Source organism: Nerophis lumbriciformis, linkage group LG07 (assembly GCF_033978685.3).
Source record: "Nerophis lumbriciformis linkage group LG07, RoL_Nlum_v2.1, whole genome shotgun sequence".
Taxonomy (NCBI): Eukaryota; Metazoa; Chordata; class Actinopteri; order Syngnathiformes; family Syngnathidae; genus Nerophis; species Nerophis lumbriciformis.
This window is the reverse complement of record NC_084554.2, coordinates 30,164,412-30,185,906: the sequence shown is the minus strand read 5'-3', so window position 1 is coordinate 30,185,906 and position 21,495 is coordinate 30,164,412. Positions and strand designations below refer to the sequence as shown.

Here is a 21,495-nt window from a genome sequence, read left to right as displayed (position 1 = left end):
TATGCTTTCTGAGCTCACTATGTTCACTGCTCGCTGTACATATCCTACCAAGTCAGACCTACACTGTTTTAATGTCCATTTCTCTGATGATATAAGTGTTGATGACTGAAGTGCTGGTATCAACCAAACTTAACCCCCCCGCCCCAACCCCCTCCACATCTCAACCCCCCCCCCCGGATTGTAAATAATGTAAATAATTAAATGTATATACTCTGATGATTAACTTGTGTGATTACTATATTATGCTGATTGTATATATTTATACCATGAATTGAATAACATGGACCCCGACTTAAACAAGTTGAAAAACTTATTTGGGTGTTACCATTTAGTGGTCAATTGTACGGAATATGTACTGCACTGTGCAATCTACTAATAAAAGTCTCAATCAATATTGTTATTTATCACTGGAACGGACCTTCATGAATTCATCATTTACCGAGAGGACGACTGTCTGACTTTCTGATTGTTGCACATTGCGGACAAAAGCCTGACTTTTTATGAACAATTTGGTACACTTTATTTTATAAATCATATCGTTTTGTATATTATTGCTTTGTATTTCATTTATATACACTTAAGTAAAAAAATATGACCTAATATTTTATGCTTCTTGACCAGTGTTGGGTTAGTTACTGCAAAGCAGTAACTAGTTACAGTTACTAGTTACTTCATTTCAAAAGTAACCCAGTTACTAACTCAATTACTTACACCAAAAAGTAATGCGTTACTGTGAAAAGTAACTATTTAGTTACTTCTTTTTCTTCTTCTTTTTTTTTTTTAAAGCTCCCATTAATGCCCTTTTAGCCTTCATTTCAGTACTGTTATTGCACTGGAGAATAATACAATCTGTTGATCAACTTGACATGCATTTGCATCACTGAACTCTGCTAAGCAATGTGCTCTACATACAACACACAAAGACAAAGATATGTTACAAAGGCCAATTTGTTTCTGGCCAGAACAAATTGACAAAACTATTTTAAATAGCTGCAACATAACGTACATAAGTAACAAACAGCATAATAACAGCATAGATGTAAACCAAGAAAGGCACACACTACATACACAAAGCCTAACCAGGCATTTTCTTTACTGAGCAAAACTCTTTATTGTCGGCCATAAACACATCACCAAAACATTAGTAAAAAAAATGATATCTAGCAAAAGTGGTCATTTTCTGCAGTACAAACCAGACCAAAAGCAACTTTGTTATATCAACAGCAGCCACTCGCTCTTTCTCACTTGCGCCAACACTTGCACATATGGCACTTAGCCAGTGATGCGTTTACAGCCACACAAAAAGACTCCAACACCACACATAAAGTGTAATTCCAGGTCGTTACACTATGATTTACCAATCAAATGTGTGCTTATTCTAGTGTCATTTATTAGGAATCTCAATTTATAAATATTAATCATTAAATGCTGTTAGTATATTAAATAAATACTAATAAAAATATATTTTTTACAAACAGGAAGTTGCAGGAATGTACACATGATCCCCTGCTTACATCTCATTGTGCAACATGTGAATGTTTTAATGGGAACTAAATGAAAGGGGTACAAACTATTTCCAAAGCAGGACCTCCACCCAGACAAACAATACAAGTACACAGTTCATGAAAAACAATATTTTTTGTTATTGTCATTGTAAGTGGGCCTAAACACTTATATTAGAAATGGAAATGACTGCTGTCATTTGATTATAATAATAAGAGAATGTTGTCTGTCTATCTGTGTTGGCCCTGTGATGAGGAGGGGACTTGTCCAGGGTGTACCCTGCCTTCCGCCCGAATGCAGCTGAGATAGGCTCCTGCGACCCCGAAAGAGACAAGCGGTAGAAAATGGATGGATGGATGGAGATTGAAGTTGTTGTTTAGTCAGGTTTGGGACAGGTGTGCTGCTGGTGTAGCCACAGTGTGCACGTCTAAAGTTGCTCACATGGGCTCCACTCAATGCTCAGGGAGTTTTTGCGTTTGCTCACACACATGAAAAATTAGAGGGAACATTGATTGACAGAGTGTGTACCTTAATCCTTAAGTGGTGGAGGTGAAGTGGCATCAGAGTCTCTATCTCTCTTTACTAGTTTCGTCGAAGCATGTTGCTTATGTAGCTTGTTTCAGCAGATTTGAATTGCTGTTTTGGGCAGTAGATGGGATCTTTGATCCAAAGCACAATTTACATTTAACTAAAATGTTATTTTCTTTGTGCTCGACAAAAGAAAAGTAGTGAAAATATCTCCATGTTAGCAAACTCAACTTCTGGCTCCGCCATGATCAGACACGCCCCCCTACCCTCCCTCCCTCTCCTCCCTCAACACAGTCACACACACCCACACAGAGCGCATATCTCTCTCTCTTCTCCGGCTTGTGACACAAGAAGAATCAGAACGATGACACAGCAGCGCTCCGATAAAACACACTTTATACTACATAAAAAGTAACGTAAAATAACGCAGTAACGCATCATGTAGTAACGGTAACTGAGTTACTGAATATAAAAAATAACGCGTTAGATTACTAGTTACCGCCGAAACTAACGCGTTACTTTGTAACACGTTAGTCCCAACACTGTTCTTGACATGGTATTAGTGTAGAAATATACTAAACCACTCCTCCATATGTCACCAGTCCAAATTGTGTTAACTACCAACAGTGACGTGCGGTCACTGGAGGCAGGTGAGGCGGGGCCTCACCTGCCATCATGGAAAGAAACAAAATGTAAAAAGAAAAAAATAATAATGAAATTGTTATATGTATTCAGTAATTATACTATAAAGTTATTTTCCATTTAACTTCACCAGTTTTAGATTATTTTTATTCAAAATTGCTGAATTTTCACATTTGCCGTTCAAATACTGAGAAGAGACGATGCGGTGATCAGCAGCCAGTTGAGGCACGTCACTCAGTTGTGCCTCAACATGGATTGCGGACTCGGCTAACTGCTGGCCTGCTGTGCAGTGAGACCGTATTGCTATATGAATTATATTATACATTTCCATAGTTTAGTTAGCTGAGGTATATAATGTACAGTGTATTTTGTCAACAACTGTATGTGTGTAACGTATTTCTTGTGCTGCTGCGAAGACGCACTGTGTGAGGCTCGCAGTAATCCCGCCTCCTGGTGCCGGTTAATGCACCCCCGCCGCAGAATGCACCCCCCGACGGGAGCGCCACACCAACCAAAGCCCACACCCAAACCCCCCACGTGCAAGACCGAATCCACCCAAAAAAAGTCACTTAACAAGAAGCCAAAAAGTGCAAAAACAACAATGCTCGCGCCGGAGGAGCGTGAACTACAGACTGCAGCACGGATTTCATATTTCATTCATTCACAACTCCTCCAACACAAACTCCACTGTTCCCGCACTTATAAGTAAAGGTAAGACCATAATAACGTTATTTTAATTAAATGTGCTTTTTTGTGTGCTACAGTTTGTATGTGTAAAGTTAAAGTTAAGTTAAAGTACCAATGATTGTCACACACACACTAGAAGTGGTGAAATTTGTCCTCTGCATTTGACCCATCCCCTTGCTCACCCCCTGGGAGGTGAGGGGAGCAGTGGGCAGCAGCGGCGCCACGCCCGGGAATCATTTTTGGTGATTTAACCCCCAATTCCAAGTCTTGATGCTGAGTGCCAAGCAGGAAAGAATGCTGGTATGAGCTTTTAAACATAACCCGTTAACTGCTGCCAATCAAATGGTGAATAAGATACTCTTTAGGGTTCATATGTTTGTAAATCTGACTGTGATGAAGTCAGTGCCTCACCAGCCATGAACCTCACCGCATGTCACTGACTACCATCCATCCATCCATTTTTCTACCGCTTGTCCCTTTTGGGCTACCCTGAACTGTGAATTGTGGTGAAAACACAAAACCCACACTTCTACAGGAACATTTTGTTCCAGGATCTAGAGGTCCCAGGAACTTAAAGTTCCAGAACTTTTGGTGGTAAAGAGCCTCAGTTGGTGAAACGGCCGTGCCAGCAACCTGAGGGTTAAAGTTAAAGTCCAACGGTAGTCACACACACTAGGTGTGGTAAAATTATCCTCTGCATTTGACCCATCCCTATGTTCACCTCTTGGGAGGTGAGGGGAGCAGTGAGCAGCAGCGGTGGCCGCGCTCAGGAATCATTTGGTGATTTAACCCCCAATTCCAACCCTTGATGCTGAGTGCCAAGCAGGGAGGCAATGGGTCCTTTTTTATAGTCTTTGGTATGACTCGGCCAGGGTTTGAACTCATGACCTTCCAGTCCCAGGGCAGACACTCTAACCCCAAGGCCACTGATCCTGGTTCGATCCCCGGCTTGCGCCATCCTATTCAAGTCTGTTGTCTCCTTAAGCAAGACACTTCATCCTTGCTCCTGATGGGTCGTGGTTAGGGCCTTGCATGGCAGCTCCCGCCATCAGTGTGTAAATGTGTGTGAATGGGTGAATGTGGAAATAGTATCAAACTGCTTTGAGTACCTTGAAGGTAGAAAAGCGCTATTCAAGTACAACCCATTTACCCTCTAAGTCACTGATTTTAAATGGTAACAACATATTATCTTTGTTGTTCTCTTTAGTTTTTATCATCATAGACTTTTAGGTAAAATCAAATCAGTTTTATCTTTCAACAACTTTAAGCGTGTAATCGGTCAAGCATTGGTAAACGGTGCGTTGTGGAAGACACAGGAGGTTGTTGTGATTTTTAGGATGCGGATGAACGAGGTAGGAGCGCGAGGTAAAAAGGGGTATTTATTGATAAATGATAAATGGGTTATACTTGTATAGCGCTTTTCTACCTTCAAGGTACTCAAGGCGCTTTGACAGTATCTCCACATTCACCCATTCACACACACATTCACACACTGATGGCGGGAGCTGCCATGCAAGGCGCTAACCAGCAGCCATCAGGAGCAAGGGATGAAGTGTCTTGCCCAAGGACACAACGGACGTGACTAGGATGGTAGAAGGTGGGGATTGAACCCCAGTAACCAGCAACCCTCCGATTGCTGGCACGGTCACTCTACCAACTTCGCCACGCCGTCCCAAATAAACAAACTAAAACTCGAGAGCAACGAGAAGTGCTCTGCCCGGACAGACTATGAAGAAAAGAAAACAAAACTGCTGGAACCCAGCAAAGCACCAACGAGAAATGTGGAGCCGACGGCGTCCACAAAGTAGTGCTTATTAGGTTTAGCATCAAAACGCTCCTCTGTAGTCCAATGAAACGATAACAAAATCATCAACAATGTCCCGGCAATGAAGGTAGAGGAAGGATCAACTTAAATAGTCATGATTGCAAACAGAAAACAGATGGGGGGAAATGCTCTGGGACAGAAGTGAAGCAGGGTGAATGTGAAACACCAACAAAACCGGAAGAGCCGCCAAAATAAAAGCACAGGACAGTAATTAACAGAAAACCCCGGAGAACACTAACAAACCCCAACAAAGGCACAGGCTGTGACAGTACTCCATGCTTTTATTTCATCAAGTTTAGACTACTGCAATTCACTTAATGTCTGAATGAACCAGGCCAGTTGTTCCAAAATGCCAAAGAAAAAAATATGACCACGTTACTGCCATTCTAGTGTCTCTTAGTAACCTGCTCAGTGGCTTAGTGGTTAGAGTGTCCGCCCTGAGATTGGTAGGTTGTGAGTTCAAACCCCGGCCGAGTCATACAAAAGGCTATAACAATGGGACCCATTACCTCCCTGCTTGGCACTCAGCATCAAGGGTTGGAATTGGGGGTTAAATCACCAAAAATAATTCCCGGGAGCAGCCACCTCTGCTGCTCACTGCTCCCTTCACCTCTCAGGTGGTGAACAAATTCAAATTCAGAATACAAATTTCACCACACGTAGTGTGGTACTTTAACTTTAACTTCACTGGCTCCCAAGTCATTTTAAAATTCATTTTAAAATTTGGTAATGTTTGTTTTTAAATCTCTTAACGGATCAGCAACTCCATGCATTTCTAACCTCATAAAATGCTTTGGAACGATCTCCCTCTGGTGATTCTGAAGTCTCCCTTTTTAACGACTTGTAAATCATTTCTTAAAACATATTTTTACTCCTTGGCATTTTTTAAACCAGCATGAGAGTTTTGTGATGTCAGTCTATTTTCTTTTCTTTTATGTGTTTATTCTTTTAAGTACAATGGGGGTTTTGTTGCACTAAATTGTCTCTAGTTTTATCTTGGTTTTAAATGTGTATTTTTACTACTGTGCGGTGCGTTGTGAAACTTTTACTGTTTTTAAATTGTGCTGTATAAATAAAGTGGATTGGGATGGACAAGCCATGTGGCAGTCCCGATAAGACACACGGCGGACTCGACTCTACTTCTAGATGACTCCACACTGATCCATGCATGTTCCTCAATAGATAACCTATATCTGCACAGGGGAAGATGGTCAACTCAGCTACAGTACACCGGAGCAGCGATTTTCTGTTTTCCCTTGTGCCTTTCTTTCGCTTTTATTTTTAAATCTGTCTATTTACCCAGAAAAGGTTAACTGAGCAAACACATCCAAATTGTATATTCGTGCCCTGCTTCACATTCACACAACTGCATAAGGCTCTTTAGGGAGGCACTTGTGATGTTTGATGCTGTATAAATGGTTTAAAATATCCCTTAGAGGCACTCTGACACGTGGAAATGGACTCACTAACATCTCCTGTTAGCGTGCAAGTGGCCTAAAGCCCGGGTGACATAAATACACTCTTCAGTCATTTATTATACAGATGGTGAGTCTTCTTCATAAGCTTAAAAGCATTGCTATTGTACAGTATAAAGCACGGTAGAGAGGTACACACAAGCCAGTCCTGTGGAGAGTGGTTGTTCCAACAATTTATTGCTAAAACAGAGGTGGAATTACTCACAAAGTTTTTTGAATACACATATATATATACAGGCGCGATCAAAAGTTTACATACACCTGCAAAGAACATAATGTCATGGCTGTCTTGAGTTTCCAATCATTTCTACAACTCTTATTTGTTTGTGATAGAGTGATTGGAGCACATACTTGTTGGTCACAAAAAACATTCATGAAGTTTGGTTCTTTTATGAATTTATTATGGGTCTACTGAAAATGTGACCATCACATGGACAAATATATCAAATATATTGTATTTATACATTATTTATACTTTTGACCCAGCAGATTTGGTCTCATTTTCAGTTGTATAAATTATTGGAAACTCAACACAGCCATGAATTATGTTCTTCACAAGTGCATGTAAACTTTGTGTATATATATATATATATATATATATATATATATATATATATATATATATATATATATATATCCATCCATCCATCCATTTTCTACTGCTTATTCCCTTTGGGGTCGCTGGAGCCTATCTCAGCTACAATCGGGCGGAAGGCGGGGTACAGCCTGGACAAGTCGCCACCTCATCGCAGGGCCAACACAGATAGACAGACAACATTCACACTCACATCCACACACTAGGGCCAATTTAGTGTTGCCAATCAACCTATCCCCAGGTGCATGTCTTTGGAGGTGGGAGGAAGCCGGAGTACCCAGAGGGAACCCACGCAGTCACGGGGAGAACATGCAAACTCCACACAGAAAGATCCCGAGCCCGGGATTGAACTCAGGACTACTCAGGACCTTCGTATTGTGAGGCAGATGCACTAACCCCACCGTGCTGCCCTATATATATATATATATATATATATATATATATATATATATATATATATATATACACACACACACACTACAGGCCAAAGGTTTGGACACACCTTCTCATTCAATGTGTTTTCTTTATTTTCATGACTATTTACATTGTAGATTGTCACTGAAGGCATCAAAACTATGAATGAACACATATGGAGTTATGTACTTAACAAAAAAAAAAAAGGTTTGATACCTTAATAACATGTTTTATATTCTAGTTTCTTCAAAATAGCCACCCTTTGCTCTGATTACTTTTTCGCACACGTTTGGCATTCTCTCGATGAGCTTCAAGAAGTAGTCACCTGAAATGGTTTTCACTTCACAGGTGTGCTTGAAGCTCATCGAGAGAATGCCAAGAGTGTACAAAGCAGTAATCAGAGCAAAGGGTGGCTATTTTGAAGAAATTACAATATAAAACATGTTTTCAGTTATTTCACCTTTTTACATAACTCCACATGTGTTCATTCATAGTTTTGATGCCTTCAGTGACATTCTACAATGTAAATAGTCATGAAAATAAAGAAAACACATTGAATGAGGAGAAAGTGTGTCCAAACCTTTGACCTGTACTGTATATAAACATGTAATACATGTATTTTATAACTGATATTCAAAATATTATAATCTACAGTTGTCTCTCGTTACAGTATATTTTGCTTAAAATATTACAGCTTCACTACATCCCTTTTTTTTTTAAATGAACAAAAAAACTATTTTGTTTTACTTAATGTAACCCTTAATTTAAGCCAAAAATATTAAGAATTTGCATGAAAAAAGTTTGTTTGTTTTAGTCATATTCTACATGTTTTTGGCATAAATTAAGTGTTAGATTGGATTTTTCTTGTTTTAATATTATTGGTAAAGATAGTCACGAAGCCGAACTGCTGTTTCCGGGTTAAAGGCCTACAGAAACCCACTACTACCGACCATGCAGTCTGATAGTTTATATATCAATGATGAAATCTTAACATTGCAACACATGCCAATACGGCCGGGTTAGCTTACTAAAGTGCAATTGTATTTTATATCCTGTATAAAACGTTTCGGTATGATGACGCCTGCGCGTGACGTCACAGATTGTAGAGGACATTTTGGGACAGCATGGTGGCCAGCTATTAAGTCGTCTGTTTTTTCATCGCAAAATTCCACAGTATTGTGGACATCTGTGTTGGTGAATCTTTTGCAATTTGTTCAATGAACAATGGAGACAGCAAAGAAGAAAGCTGTAGGTGGGAAGCGGTGTATTGCGGCCGGCTGCAGCAACACCAACACAGCCGGTGTTTCATTGTTTACATTCCCGAAAGATGACAGTCAAGCTTTACCATTGGCCTGTGGAGAACTGGGACAACAGAGACTCTTACCAGGAGGACTTTGAGTTGGATACGCAGACGCGGTACCGTGAGTACGCAGCTGCGGCTTCCAAAGATTTGATCGCTTGTCCGTATGTGTGTGCCGCTATGTGCATGTCACGTACGTAACTTTGGGGACTTTGGGGAAATATATGTGTTGTATGAACTTTGGGGAGGTGAACGGTACTTTGGGCTGTGGGATTGAGTGTGTTGTGCAGGTGTTTGAGTTGTATTGGCGGGTTATATGGACGGGAGGGGGGAGGTGTTTGTTATGCGGGATTCATTTGTGGCATATTAAATATAAGCCTGGTTGTGTTATGGCTAATAGAGTATATATATGTCTTGTGTTTATTTACTGTTTTAGTCATTCCCAGCTGAATATCAGGTCCCACCCGCCTCTCACAGCATCTTCCCTATCTGAATCGCTCCCACTGCCCTCTAGTCCTTCACTCTCACTTTCCTCATCCACAAATCTTTCACCCTTGCTCAAATTAATGGGGAAATCGTCACTTTCTCGGTCCAAATTGCTCTCGCTGCTGGTGGCCATGATTGTAAACAATGTGCAGATGTGAGGAGCTCTACAACCTGTGACGTCACGCGCATACCGTCTGCTACTTCTGGTACAGGCAAGGCTTTTTTTTTTATCAGCGACCAAAAGTTGCGAACTTTATCGTCGATGTTCTCTACTAAATTCTTTCAGCAAAAATATGGCAATATCGTGAAATGATCAAGTATGACACATAGAATGGACCTGCTATCCCCGTTTAAATAAGAAAATCGCATTTCAGTAGGCCTTTAAAGGGGAACTCTGTTAATCTTTGCGCTATCTTCACCGCAATAATATCAAATTGACCAAATTTTTGATAGACTTCATCTTCAACCCCTGCCCCATCAAGATCACATCTCCACATCGGTGAGCCTTTGAGGCGAGCGATATCAAAGGACAAATGACAACAGCAGGACATAGCATCGGATTTTTGGCGCGGCACTTCAGGTTAACTGAGACTGCTATCAGCTAAAAACAGCCGTCCGCGCAAAGTGGATATGAAGTCACTCGACGCACTTCATCTTCTTCATCAATAAAACGTACAGCTTTGGCATGAGCGGTGTGGAATGACAATGCAGGACATGTATTGCTAACAAGACGGAATGCCGACATGTAACAACAGAGCTAAAGATCGTAGCTGTGACTGTTGACCAATTTTTTTGCAGAACAACACACGTCCATGGTTTCAGCTTATGGAAGCCCTGTGTTAACTTAGAGAAATGACACAGGATGTGACAAAGTATTTCTACGTAGTGGCTGGGAGACGGTCACAGCAATGACACTTGGAGGATCTTGTGGGTTCCGAAATACTGTAATCTTGAATACAACATGCTCAAGGCTACTATATTACCATACCATACCAACTTTATCTATATTAGGTGAAACATGTGTAAAGGTGACTGTATGGTTGTTATTTCATGTCTAGAGGACTAGTCATGTTAAAAACAACACACTTAGAAGGTCGTAAACATTTTTTTATGCTCCATGATAATATTAGCTTTATTATTAATCTACTTTGCAGAAATGTATTTACCGTGGTCATGTTTGGTACCAATTATCCTAAACACAGTCTAAACTAATAACACCTCAACACATGACTGTCAACCTCCTGATTGAAACACACATATTCAATTTTTTACTTTGCTTTTCCGTCGTCCTCCCATTCAAATTCCTATATTTTAACTTTCATTTAAAAAAAGAGAAAGTCCTTGGTACCGCAAGTGACAATGGTAACGGTATCCACTAGTGTTGTCCCGATACAAATATGTTGGTACCAAAATGTGTTACGGGACTTTTTGGTACTTTTCGTTAATTTTGTAAACAAAGGGGACCACAAAAAATGTCATTTATTGGCTACATTTAAAAAAAAATATCTTACAGTACATTAAACATATGTTTCTTATTGCAATGTTGTCCTTAAATAAAATGGTGAACATACTAGACAACTTGTCGTTTATTAGTAAGTAAGCAAACAAAGACTCCTAATTTAGTTTGCTGATGTATGCAGTAACATATTGTCATTTTCTATTCTATTATTTAGTCAAAATTAATAAGGACACGTGGTAGAAAATGAATTATTAATCTACTTGATCATTATCTGTTAATATCTGGTTATTTTCTGTTTCAACATGTTCTATCTACACTTCTGTTGAAATGTAATAATCACTCATTCTTCTGTTGTTTGGAAACTTTACATTAGTTTTGGATGACACCACAAATTTGGGTATCATTCTGATACCAAGTAGTTACAGGATCATACATTGGTCATATTCAAAGTCCTTATGTGTCCAGCGACATATTTCCTTAGTTTATAAACATGATATACATTTCAAAAAAGCGAAAGAAGATTTTGTGACGTTAGAAAATATCGATGTAATCATAGTAGTATCGACTCGATACGCTATTGTACGTGGTATCATTATAATGGATGTTAGGTGTAGATCCACCAATGGCATTTGTTTATATTGTAGCGTCCCAGAAGAGTTGGTGCTGCAGGGACATCTGGGAATTTGTTCTGTAGTGTTTATGTTGTGTTGCGGTGTAAATATTCTCCCAAAATGTGTTTGTCATTGTTGTTTAGTATGGTTTCACTATATGGCACATGTTTATGACAGTATGGGCATTGTTCATAGCGTGACATGTATGGCTATTGACTAAGTATGCTCGTCATTCACATGTGCGCAGTGTGTTTAAAGTTAAGGTGATTGTTTTAATAATTAATGATCGCACGTAGTGTAATCCTAGCTTGAAATTGGTAACTATAGATCACTTATTGCACATCCAATGTTATGACCCGGGGTGCTGCGGTGTGTCGTGACGCATGAATAGTAATCACTCGTCCTCCAGGGATGATATTTGAAATAAATGTAATTTAATAGTTGCCATGGAGACATGGATAAGTGATCTGGAAGTAGTTACAACACTGCTGACTGGGGATGCATATTAGCCGCTAGCTAGGTAGCCATGTCTTAAAGCATTTCTTCCTGAGGGCGTTTCAGTGTTATAGCTTCACTTTTATCTTTGGTTATTTGAACAAGCTCATCTGCATTACACAACGGGTGGGGTATGGTACCTTTTAGAGGCGGTATAGTACTGAAAGTTGTGGTACTATACTAATACCCGTATACCGTACAACCCTAGTATCCACACTTGAGCTGCAGCAACCTGCGAGGACAACAGTGCCGTGCATTTGCATTGGCAGTGTGTGACAATCTGCCTTTAATAATAGTGCCTATCTGCTTATCTTTTGGCAAAGGCCATGTCCACATGATAAAATATTGTCGTCCTATGTGTCTGTGCATTTGCGGAGGTAAACATGGCCCCAGTTCGTGTAGGTCTCAATCCTTGCACATTTGTAGCAATTTCCAGGATTTTGTGCAACCGCAGTCAATATTTTGTTAGGGATGATGTTTGATAAGAAATTATCGAGTTTGAGCCTATTATCGAATCCTCTTATCGAACCGATTCCTTATCGATTCTCTTATCGAGTCCAGATAGGTTGTTGTATATGGAAAAAAACACACAATATTTGGTTTAACAAATCACTTCACATTCTCTACTGCTCGCTACTATAGTATTACCATATCTGAGTTATTGTGCAGAAATGTGGGGAAATAACTACAAATGTGCGCTACATTGGTTAACCGTGTTACAAAAAAGATCAATTAGACTGATACATAATGTTGTATATAGAAAATATACAAACACTTTATTTATTGAGTCAAAAATATTAAAGTTCGATGATTTGGTAAAATTTCAAACAGCTAAAATGATGTGGAATTAAATGATGGAATGGATTAAGTAAAGAAGTTAAACATTGTACTGATATGATCCAGTTTAAGAGGTTGTTCAAATGAATAGTGCTTACAAAGTACAAAGAAGAAGAGTTAAGAGAAATACTTTCAACCTTATTGAAAATAAGATATTCTTCATCTCAGTATATTAATAATGACTGAAATAATTAATTACATATTAAAAAACTGTTGTATGTACTAATTCACAGATATTTTAATACAAAAAGGTCAGTAAATTATGTATATATTTGTCGGATCATGTTTTGTTTAGTTATGTTCTGTAAGTTTTGGACTTCCTTAGTTGTTTTGTGCACTTTGGGGGTTTGTTTTAGTCACCATGGTTACTTATGATTTTCACCCGCCTTGTACACGCACCTGTTGCTCATCAAAGACTCTATTTAAGCCTGCCTTTTCCGGTCACTCGTCGTGGCTTCATTGTTTGCATTTGCAACAGTTACGTTGGCATTCTGGTTTTCAAGCGATTGATTCCTGTGCTAAAGTTACCTTAGCTTTTAGTATTCCTGTGCTAACCCAGGTAACACCTAACGTTAGCGTAACGTTACTGTATGGTTCTCGTTTGGTTATGCAAGATGAGAACATTCTAAGAACATTCTCAGAACATATCAAAACCTATGACACACAAAATATTTGCCTGCAATGGAAACAGCAACCGCGGCTTTTCAAAGTGTTTTTTTTCGCAAATTTACTTTGTATACATTATGTAGTAACGTTTCCCTAACGTTCCGCGAACGTGTTGTGTTTTTCGAGTAATCTGACGCGCATGCGCGTAGAATCTTCCCTAAAACAAAGGACTACCAAGCTCGACGACGTACGCTCGACAACGCTGCAAATTCCAGAATCCCGATAAATCAGGCAATTGCATTGATCACATGTAAGTAGATAGAAAGAGTGAAATACGAAGCACGTTTTTGTGTAACAATTTCTACCCTATGTAACGGAGTTAAAATACACCTTTGTTATTTATTATATTTTGTTTGTGAATTTTATCTCCAAATAGTTATCTTGTCTGCTCGTCTATGAGAGGGCGGTTTGATATATTGTTGTCCCTCCTGAGCTCCTGTAGTTCTCCTGGGTTAGCCCCTCCCTTCTCCCCTCACAGAAAAGTTCCACGTTGAGGGTGAGTCTTGCTCGGACGGTCCCACCGACCTTTTCCTTGTTTTTCGGTAGAAATTAGGTCTTTAATTAATGAATGTGTGTACCAAGAATGTGAATATGTTTACCTGTGTTGTCCTTTAGTTTTAAGTTCAGATTACAGGTAACATTACATCGCTAACATTGGCGCCAAACGGCCGCTCTTTGTTGTATGAGACTTGTTCAGTGTGTGCGTGCGTGCGTGTGTGAGACTTGTTAAGTGTGTGCGTGCGTGCGTGCGTGTGTGAGACTTGTTCAGTGCGTGCGTGTGTGTGTGCCTACATGTGTCGGTAATGAGACTTGTTCAGTGCGTGCGTGTGTGTGTGTGCCTACAAGTGTAGGTAATGAGACTTGTTCAGTGCGTGCGTGTGTGTGCCTACATGTGTAGGTAATGAGACTTGTTCAGTGTGTGTGTGCGTGCGTGCGTGTTTGTGTGTGCGTACGTATGTGTGTGTGCTTACGTGCGTAGGTAACAGTGTTATTCTGTGTGTTTAGGCGTAAGCCAAAGAAAGACGGGATACCGACATTGTTTTCGAGCCCAGAGGAAGAAGAAATATCAACCAAACGGAGCCACATCACCCCTGAACGTTATAGAAACGATGAGGAAGATGTGTTTGATGCTGACGGTTAGTCACTTTTCAAAGACTGTTTACTTACAATACTCAAACACTACTGCATAAATTTTATTGTCTTTGTTGGTTTAGACGAAGAGGAAATTCGGCCAAAAAAGAAGTGCAGAAAAGAGAAATCACAGATCCTCATCCAGGCACCCCCACTGCCAGTGCTCCCACCATTGAACTTTCCAATCTCCAGCAAGTACCAGACCACTTCAGCCAGTACCAGCCAATACTACACCACTCCAAGGCATCCAGGCCGACCTCACAGCCCAGCGAGAAGCAGCACTTACAGGCTCAGTCCAGACAGGAATCATGCATCTAGCTCAAGCCAGTACCAAACCACTCCAGCCAGTATGAGTCAGTACCAGACCACTCCAAGAAGCAGCAGGAATGCCCTTGAAAGTGAACGTTAGTTGGCTTTTTAACTGTTGATAGGTGGTGTTAAACAGGCTGTTACAACGGGCAGTAATACGAATTACCTCTTTGACTTTTGTTGTCTTTGCAGTTTTCCAGTTAAACATGAAAGTTCAAAAACTAGTTGAGAACCAGGGAGAAATTATGCGCATGCTGAGAGGGCTGGCAGCACAGTCTGTGGGGCCAGAAGCTGTGGATGTTCAAGATCTCATTGAGAAGCCTTTCGAGACTCTTGAGCAGCTTAAAAGACCTTCAGTGAACAGCTCGACACTGATCTTCTGCTCAGAAAGCAGCTGGTAATTAGTTTTAATTCCCCATTGCAAAATTATTTTGTTTAGTTATCAAAAAACATGTTCTAATCAAGTACAATATTGTTGTTTATTTATTTGTATAGGTGAAAGCTCTTACTGCTCTTGGTGGGCAGAATTTGGCAGACACAGTGAGGACAATGCTGAGGAAAATTGCCACAAACAAAGTCCTGGAGCAGCTTGGTCTCCGTGGAAAGACAGGCAAAGTGGCATTTGAGGACTTGCCCTTTTACAGAATAATAATAAGTAAGTGTTAATAATAGGTTTGCATCTTTGAACATGTTGCATGTATGCTCACAAGGTCGATCTAGCTGTTATTATTACGGTATTTATTCTAAAGGGAATTCTAAATTGTGCTGGTGATTCCAGAGGCATGCAGGGGTGTTCACAAACAGACGACCACAGCTGAAGTAGATTGTGAGCTTGGAGAGGTCCTGAAACTGGCCACTTTTTGAAAGGGAGGTTCAAAGTTTGAGGTACGGAGAATTATGATAAGATATCCCAATTTTGAATTCCATTTTATTGAAGTTCCACTGCATGTCTTTTGAATTTGCAATTATAACTACTTGCAGGAGAAGAGGAGGAATTAAGAGGAAGCGACGGCGAAGAAGGGCAAAGGGAGGTGTACAAAGGAAATGGACAGTGAGATGAGTGACCAGGTAAATGATAAAGTAATTATGCCAATGTTTTAAATCAATTCATGAAGATTCCAGTTCTGTGTTGAATTTTCAATTATAAACACTCGATTGTATTGTACATATGTCCCGGCAAGAAATCTGCGTTCAAAGAACTCCGGCTTATTATTGATACCCAGAGCCCAAAAAAAGTCTGCGGGCTATAGAGCGTTTTCTATTCAGGCTCCAGTACTATGGAATGCCCTCCCGGTAACAATTAGAGATGCTACCTCAGTAGAAGCATTTAAGTCCCATCTTAAAACTCATTTGTATACTCTAGCCTTTAAATAGACCCCCCTTTTAGACCAGTTGATATGCCGTTTCTTTTTTCTCCTCTGCTCCCCTCTTCCTTGTGGAGGGGGGGGGGGGGGCACAGGTCCGGTGGCCATGGATGAAGTGCTGGCTGTCCAGAGTCGGGACCCGTGGTGGACTGCTCGCCTGTGCATCGGCTGGGAACATCTCTGCGCTGCTGACCCGTCTCCGCTCGGGATGGTGTCCTGCTGGCCCCACTATGGACTGGACTCTTACTATAATGTCAGACCCACTCGACATCCATTGCATTCGGTCTCCCCTAGAGGGGGGGGTTACCCACATATGCGGTCCTCTCCAAGGTTTCTCATAGTCATTCACATTGACGTCCCACTGGGGTGAGTTTTCCCTTTCCCTTATGTGGGCTTTGTACCGAGGATGTCATTGTGGCTTGTGCAGCCCTTTGAGACACTTGTGATTTAGGGCTATATAAATAAACATTGCTTGATTGATTGATTGAAACACTTGCAGGAAGCGACGGCGAAGAAGGGCAAAGGGAGGTGTACAAAGGAATAGGACAGTGATATGAGTGACCAGGTAAATGATAAAGTAATTATGCCAATGTTTTAAATCAATTCATGAAGATCCCAGTTCTGTGTTGAATTTGCAATTATAAACACTTGCAGGAAGCGACGGCGAAGAAGGGCAAAGGGAGGTGTACAAAGGGAATGGACAGTGAGATGAGTGACCAGGTAAATGATAAAGTAATTATGCCAATGTTTTAATTCAATTCATAAAGATCCCAGTTCTGTGTTGAATTTGCAATTATAAATACTTGCAGGAAGTGAAGAAGAAGAAAACAGGGAAAGGGAAAAGAACCAAGCAAACGCCAGTGAGACCAGTGAGCATTGAGCAGGTAAACAAGGAGTAAATTATGCCATGTTTTAATTGAATTCAATTCATCTACATTCCAGTGCTGTCTTTGTTGTATTTGTGAATATCTATAATTATTTACTTCCAGGAAGAGAACCAACAAGAAGGGGCAGGAGTACACTGACGCGCATGACCAAGACCACAGCATTCCATTTCTATTGTATTATAATTATCACTAATAAAGAATTATTGTTGAATTTTCTGTTTGAGTGTCAGTCCTGACAAGATAGCACAAAAACAGACGTAAATACCACTGCATTCCATTTCTATTGTATTATAATTATCACTAATAAAGAATTATTGTTGAATTTTCTGTTTGTTATAGTCCTGACAATATAGCACAAAAACAGACGTAAATACCATTGCATTCCATTTCTATTGTATTATAATTATCACTAATAAAGAATTATTGTTGAATTTTGTGTTTGAGTGTTAGTCCTGACAATATAGAGCAAAAACAGACGAAAATAGCATGTTCCTAAACAGTTCCCTAAACGTTCTTGCCAAACGTTCTTGGCTAACGTTCTGCTAACCAAGCAAGAACTCCACAACCTAACGTTCTTTGAACGTTACAAACTAACGTTCCCATAACAATGCCACTACGTTCTCCTAACGTTCTCATAACGTTCGCGTGTTACCTGGGAAGTAAGTTTTTGCTTTAACTTCTTGTGCGAACGGCACGCTTTCCTTTTGTTTCGTTCCTGTCTGTTGTAATGTGTATGATTTATGAGAAATAAATAATCTCCTACCTGCACACTTTCGTCCGGAGCCGTCAGTTTTGCGTCCCGGGAGAACGAACCGCAGCACGCTGCACACCACCGTGACAAATGACTGAGCTACATGACGTCATTTCTTGTGATGTCCTACGGTGCATTTCTTGTCGGGACAGGATTCGTTCCCAGGGAGTCGAATAAAGAACCAACTATTTTTCTTTACTATAGTGGTCTCGATAATGGGTACCGGTTCTTAAAAAGGGATTCGAGTCCGAGGACTCGGTTCTTTTCTTATCGAACAACCGGGAAAACCGGGTTCGAGCATCATCCCTATATTTTGTTGACCAAATTATTTTGTGTCGGAGATTAAAAATGAAGACGGCAAGAATTTTGGCTATGGGCAGTTCATGGGGCACTTTTATGTGACAACTGTTCAGAGAAGCGTATAAGTAACGAGTAGGAGTGGTTGGACATTGACGCTCGCTGCTTAACTGATAACACCAACCCTAACCTTTCAATGACATGGAGATCAGATGAACCTTAGCATTTAAACTCCGGTCACATTGGATACAATCAGATTTATGACCACATACAGTAGAGACAGAATCAGATGGCCCTATTCCTGGGGGGATTTCCCGTAGAAGGAAGACTTTTTTTGTTTGTTTGTTTTTTTTGTTTTTTTACCTGTCCAGCTTCTCAGGCAAATCATATAGTTGATGTAGATGCCCATGTCGGCTGTTCAGATTTACTTTACAAAAGAGAAGTGTAGGATACTTCTCTTGTTGCCTTATTTGTAATTGACTTTATTAAATGTATTTATATTATCATTCGGTGCAGCCGGGCCGGAGCAGGAGGGGATAGAAAGAGAAAAAAAAGAAGACAGAGGGGGAAATTGTGGGGACAAGAGGGGGATTAGACAGAGAGACAAAAACAACAACAGCAAACACAACAACAACAACAATAGAGCAACATCAGCAAATACGACATGTACAAATATGATGGTAAAAGTGATAGCAAATAAGCAGTTAGCGAAAATAAAAAATAATACTGAAATGACAATGAGCATTATTACACTACAAATGGATCAATACAAATACCAATAGAAATAGCGCTATTGATAATGAACAATACCAACAATTTACCTCTATTATCAACAATACAGTTGTTCAAATGCAACAATATATATATATATATATATATGTAATGATAACTTGAGATACGAACGAATGCAGAAAAATGGAGGGGAAGAAAGAGAAGCAACCTACATTAACCTTGTAGCTTGTTATAGTAACAATAGGTTAAGTTTAAGGAAGCGGGGGTTTAATCATTTTCCGACGCGGTCTGCTGGAAATTATGGAAAGCTCCACTATATATAGAAACTATTGCTGTGATCAAAGTTGAAATTGCCACAAAACACATGTTAAGATATTCAACTACTGCCGTCTGGTGGCTATAGTGGATTGTGCAACCCACAATTTGTCACGTTTCATGTGGCAGGTAAACGGTGTCGACCGGGGCCATATGAACACCCTTCCTACTGTACGACAGATTCCTGGGTTGGACTAAAACAATTCAAATTTTACTGATCACACTAAGATGATAAATCCTCAATTAGCGTCACTTTACCTGGAGTGTGAACATAGTATAAGTCTTAGGTGGAAAAACTTGAGTCTTTTTATGTAAATTGTTTGACCATTACAGCAGACTTATCGAACACAGGGATCTAACATTGTGTAATTTCACACAACTCCAGAGACGCAAATACAAGATGTTTTAAAAAGTTTGCCATAAAGTTTTCTAATGTTCCCCTATACAAAGATTTTGTTTGCCAGAGGCTCAAATCCAGTCTTTACCAAACCACCGTTTATCCTCCAAAATGCCTCAGGACATGGCTCTGCAAAACATACACACAGCATTGAAACATTTCTATTTGTACACACATGCCAGTAACTCACAACCCCACCTCGCCTTAAAGCCTTATTTTTTCCAAGTCTGAACTTTGTCTATTTTTTACCAATTTGACAACCTGAGTGGGGGAAAAAGTGTCTTTTGTTCGGCCTCCCCAAAAATAACAGTTTTCATCTTAAATCAAAAGTTCTATCATGGTAGCTCCATCCTTTCTTTCTCTGTTGTGTTCATCCTGCTATTCACCACGTATCCTGACTTGCCTGAATGAACAGCTCAATTCAGAAGCCTTGCTCTGTAGAGGGCAGGAACGAAGAAAAGGGAAAGGGGGAGGGATGGAATGATGAAGATAAAAAGGGGCAAAACAAGAAAAAAAAAGAAGTCACTGAAGCCAATCACCGTGGAATAGTCTGCTTAGTGGACCGTTTGATTCCCTTTTGCTCCAAAGTCAAATCATTTACCAACACCTAACAAGTAATAAGGAATTGGTCCGTCATTTTGTCAACCATAAGAGTGTTGGTTCCTCGAGTACTCCAAAAAAATGAAAGCAATAAAGGCACTTTCGTTCATTTTCTCCATCCATCACCAACATTGTGAACCTTTAAGCCAAAACATTAAAGATACTTAAATACATTTTCTTCTGCTCATCCTGGTCCCAGGGGCAGCAAGTTGTTTTTTATTTATTTATTTATTTATTTATTTTTATTTTTTTTGTGTCCTGTCCAGCTTCTCAGGCAAATCATATAGTTGATGTAGATGCCCATGTCGGCTGTTCAGATTTACTTTACAAAAGAGAAGTGTAGGATACTTCTCTTGTTGCCTTATTTGTATTTGACTTTATTAAATGTATTTATATTATCATTTAGTGCAGCCGGGCCGGAGCAGGAGGGGATAGAAAGAGAAAAAAAAAGAAGACAGAGGGGGAAATTGTGGGGACAAGAGGGGGATTAGACAGAGAGACAAAAACAACAACAGCAAACAACAACAACAACAACAATAGAGCAACATCAGCAAATATGACATGTACAAATATGATGGTAAAAGTAATAGCAAATAAGCAGTTAGCGAAAAATAAAAAATTATACAGAAATGACAATGAGCATTATTACACTACAAATGGATCAATACAAATACCAATAGAAATAGCGCTATTGATAATGAACAATACCAATAATTTACCTTTATTATCAACAATACAGTTGTTTAAATGCAACAATACATATACGTAATGATAACTTGAGATACGAAAGAATGCAGAAAAATGGAGGGGGAGAAAGAGAAGCAACCTACATTAACCTTGTAGATTGTTATAGACACAATAGGTTAAGCTTTGTCAGTGTGCCATGTGTTACACCCAGTTTACCCTAGGGCAACAACGTTAATATATGTTTGATGAAACGTGATTATGTGCATGAGTGTAAGTATGCATATGTACTTGTATATGTACAGAATGTGTATATGTGTTTGTACAATGAATGTATATGTACAGAATGTGTATATGTGTTTGTACAGCGAATGTATATGTACAGTATGTGTGTGTGTATGTTTGTATATTGAATGTGCGTGTGGATGTACGAACATTAGGTAGGTAAATATATAATGTATTTGTGTATGTATGTGGGAGCGTAGGTACCTATGTACGTATGTGA

General features: G+C 39.8%; 2 protein-coding genes across 3 annotated transcripts in view; one reads left to right on the top strand and one right to left on the bottom strand.

Annotated features, from left to right (window-relative positions):
- cntnap2a (contactin associated protein 2a) overlaps positions 1-21,495 on the bottom strand; it is a 766,983-nt gene that overhangs the window by 423,459 nt on the left and 322,029 nt on the right. The window lies entirely within an intron of this gene.
- LOC133609681 (uncharacterized) lies at positions 4,698-17,735 on the top strand. The gene is made up of 12 exons (XM_072913576.1): positions 4,698-4,725; positions 14,025-14,157; positions 14,529-14,659; positions 14,738-15,058; positions 15,156-15,360; positions 15,459-15,618; positions 15,742-15,848; positions 15,945-16,031; positions 16,827-16,892; positions 16,982-17,047; positions 17,137-17,211; positions 17,317-17,735. The coding sequence occupies exons 1-6, from the start codon at positions 4,698-4,700 to the stop codon at positions 15,460-15,462; spliced, it is 822 nt and encodes a 273-aa protein (XP_072769677.1). The 3' UTR covers positions 15,463-15,618; positions 15,742-15,848; positions 15,945-16,031; positions 16,827-16,892; positions 16,982-17,047; positions 17,137-17,211; positions 17,317-17,735.

Excerpts from the sequence above, each read along its gene's own strand:
- LOC133609681 (XM_072913576.1), top strand. The coding sequence starts at position 4,698 with ATGCGGATGAACGAGGTAGGAGCGCGAG. Across the intron at positions 14,158-14,528 it reads GTTTTAAGTTCAGATTACAG|GCGTAAGCCAAAGAAAGACG; the intron begins GTAACATTACAT and ends CTGTGTGTTTAG. Across the intron at positions 15,059-15,155 it reads GAATGCCCTTGAAAGTGAAC|TTTTCCAGTTAAACATGAAA; the intron begins GTTAGTTGGCTT and ends TTGTCTTTGCAG.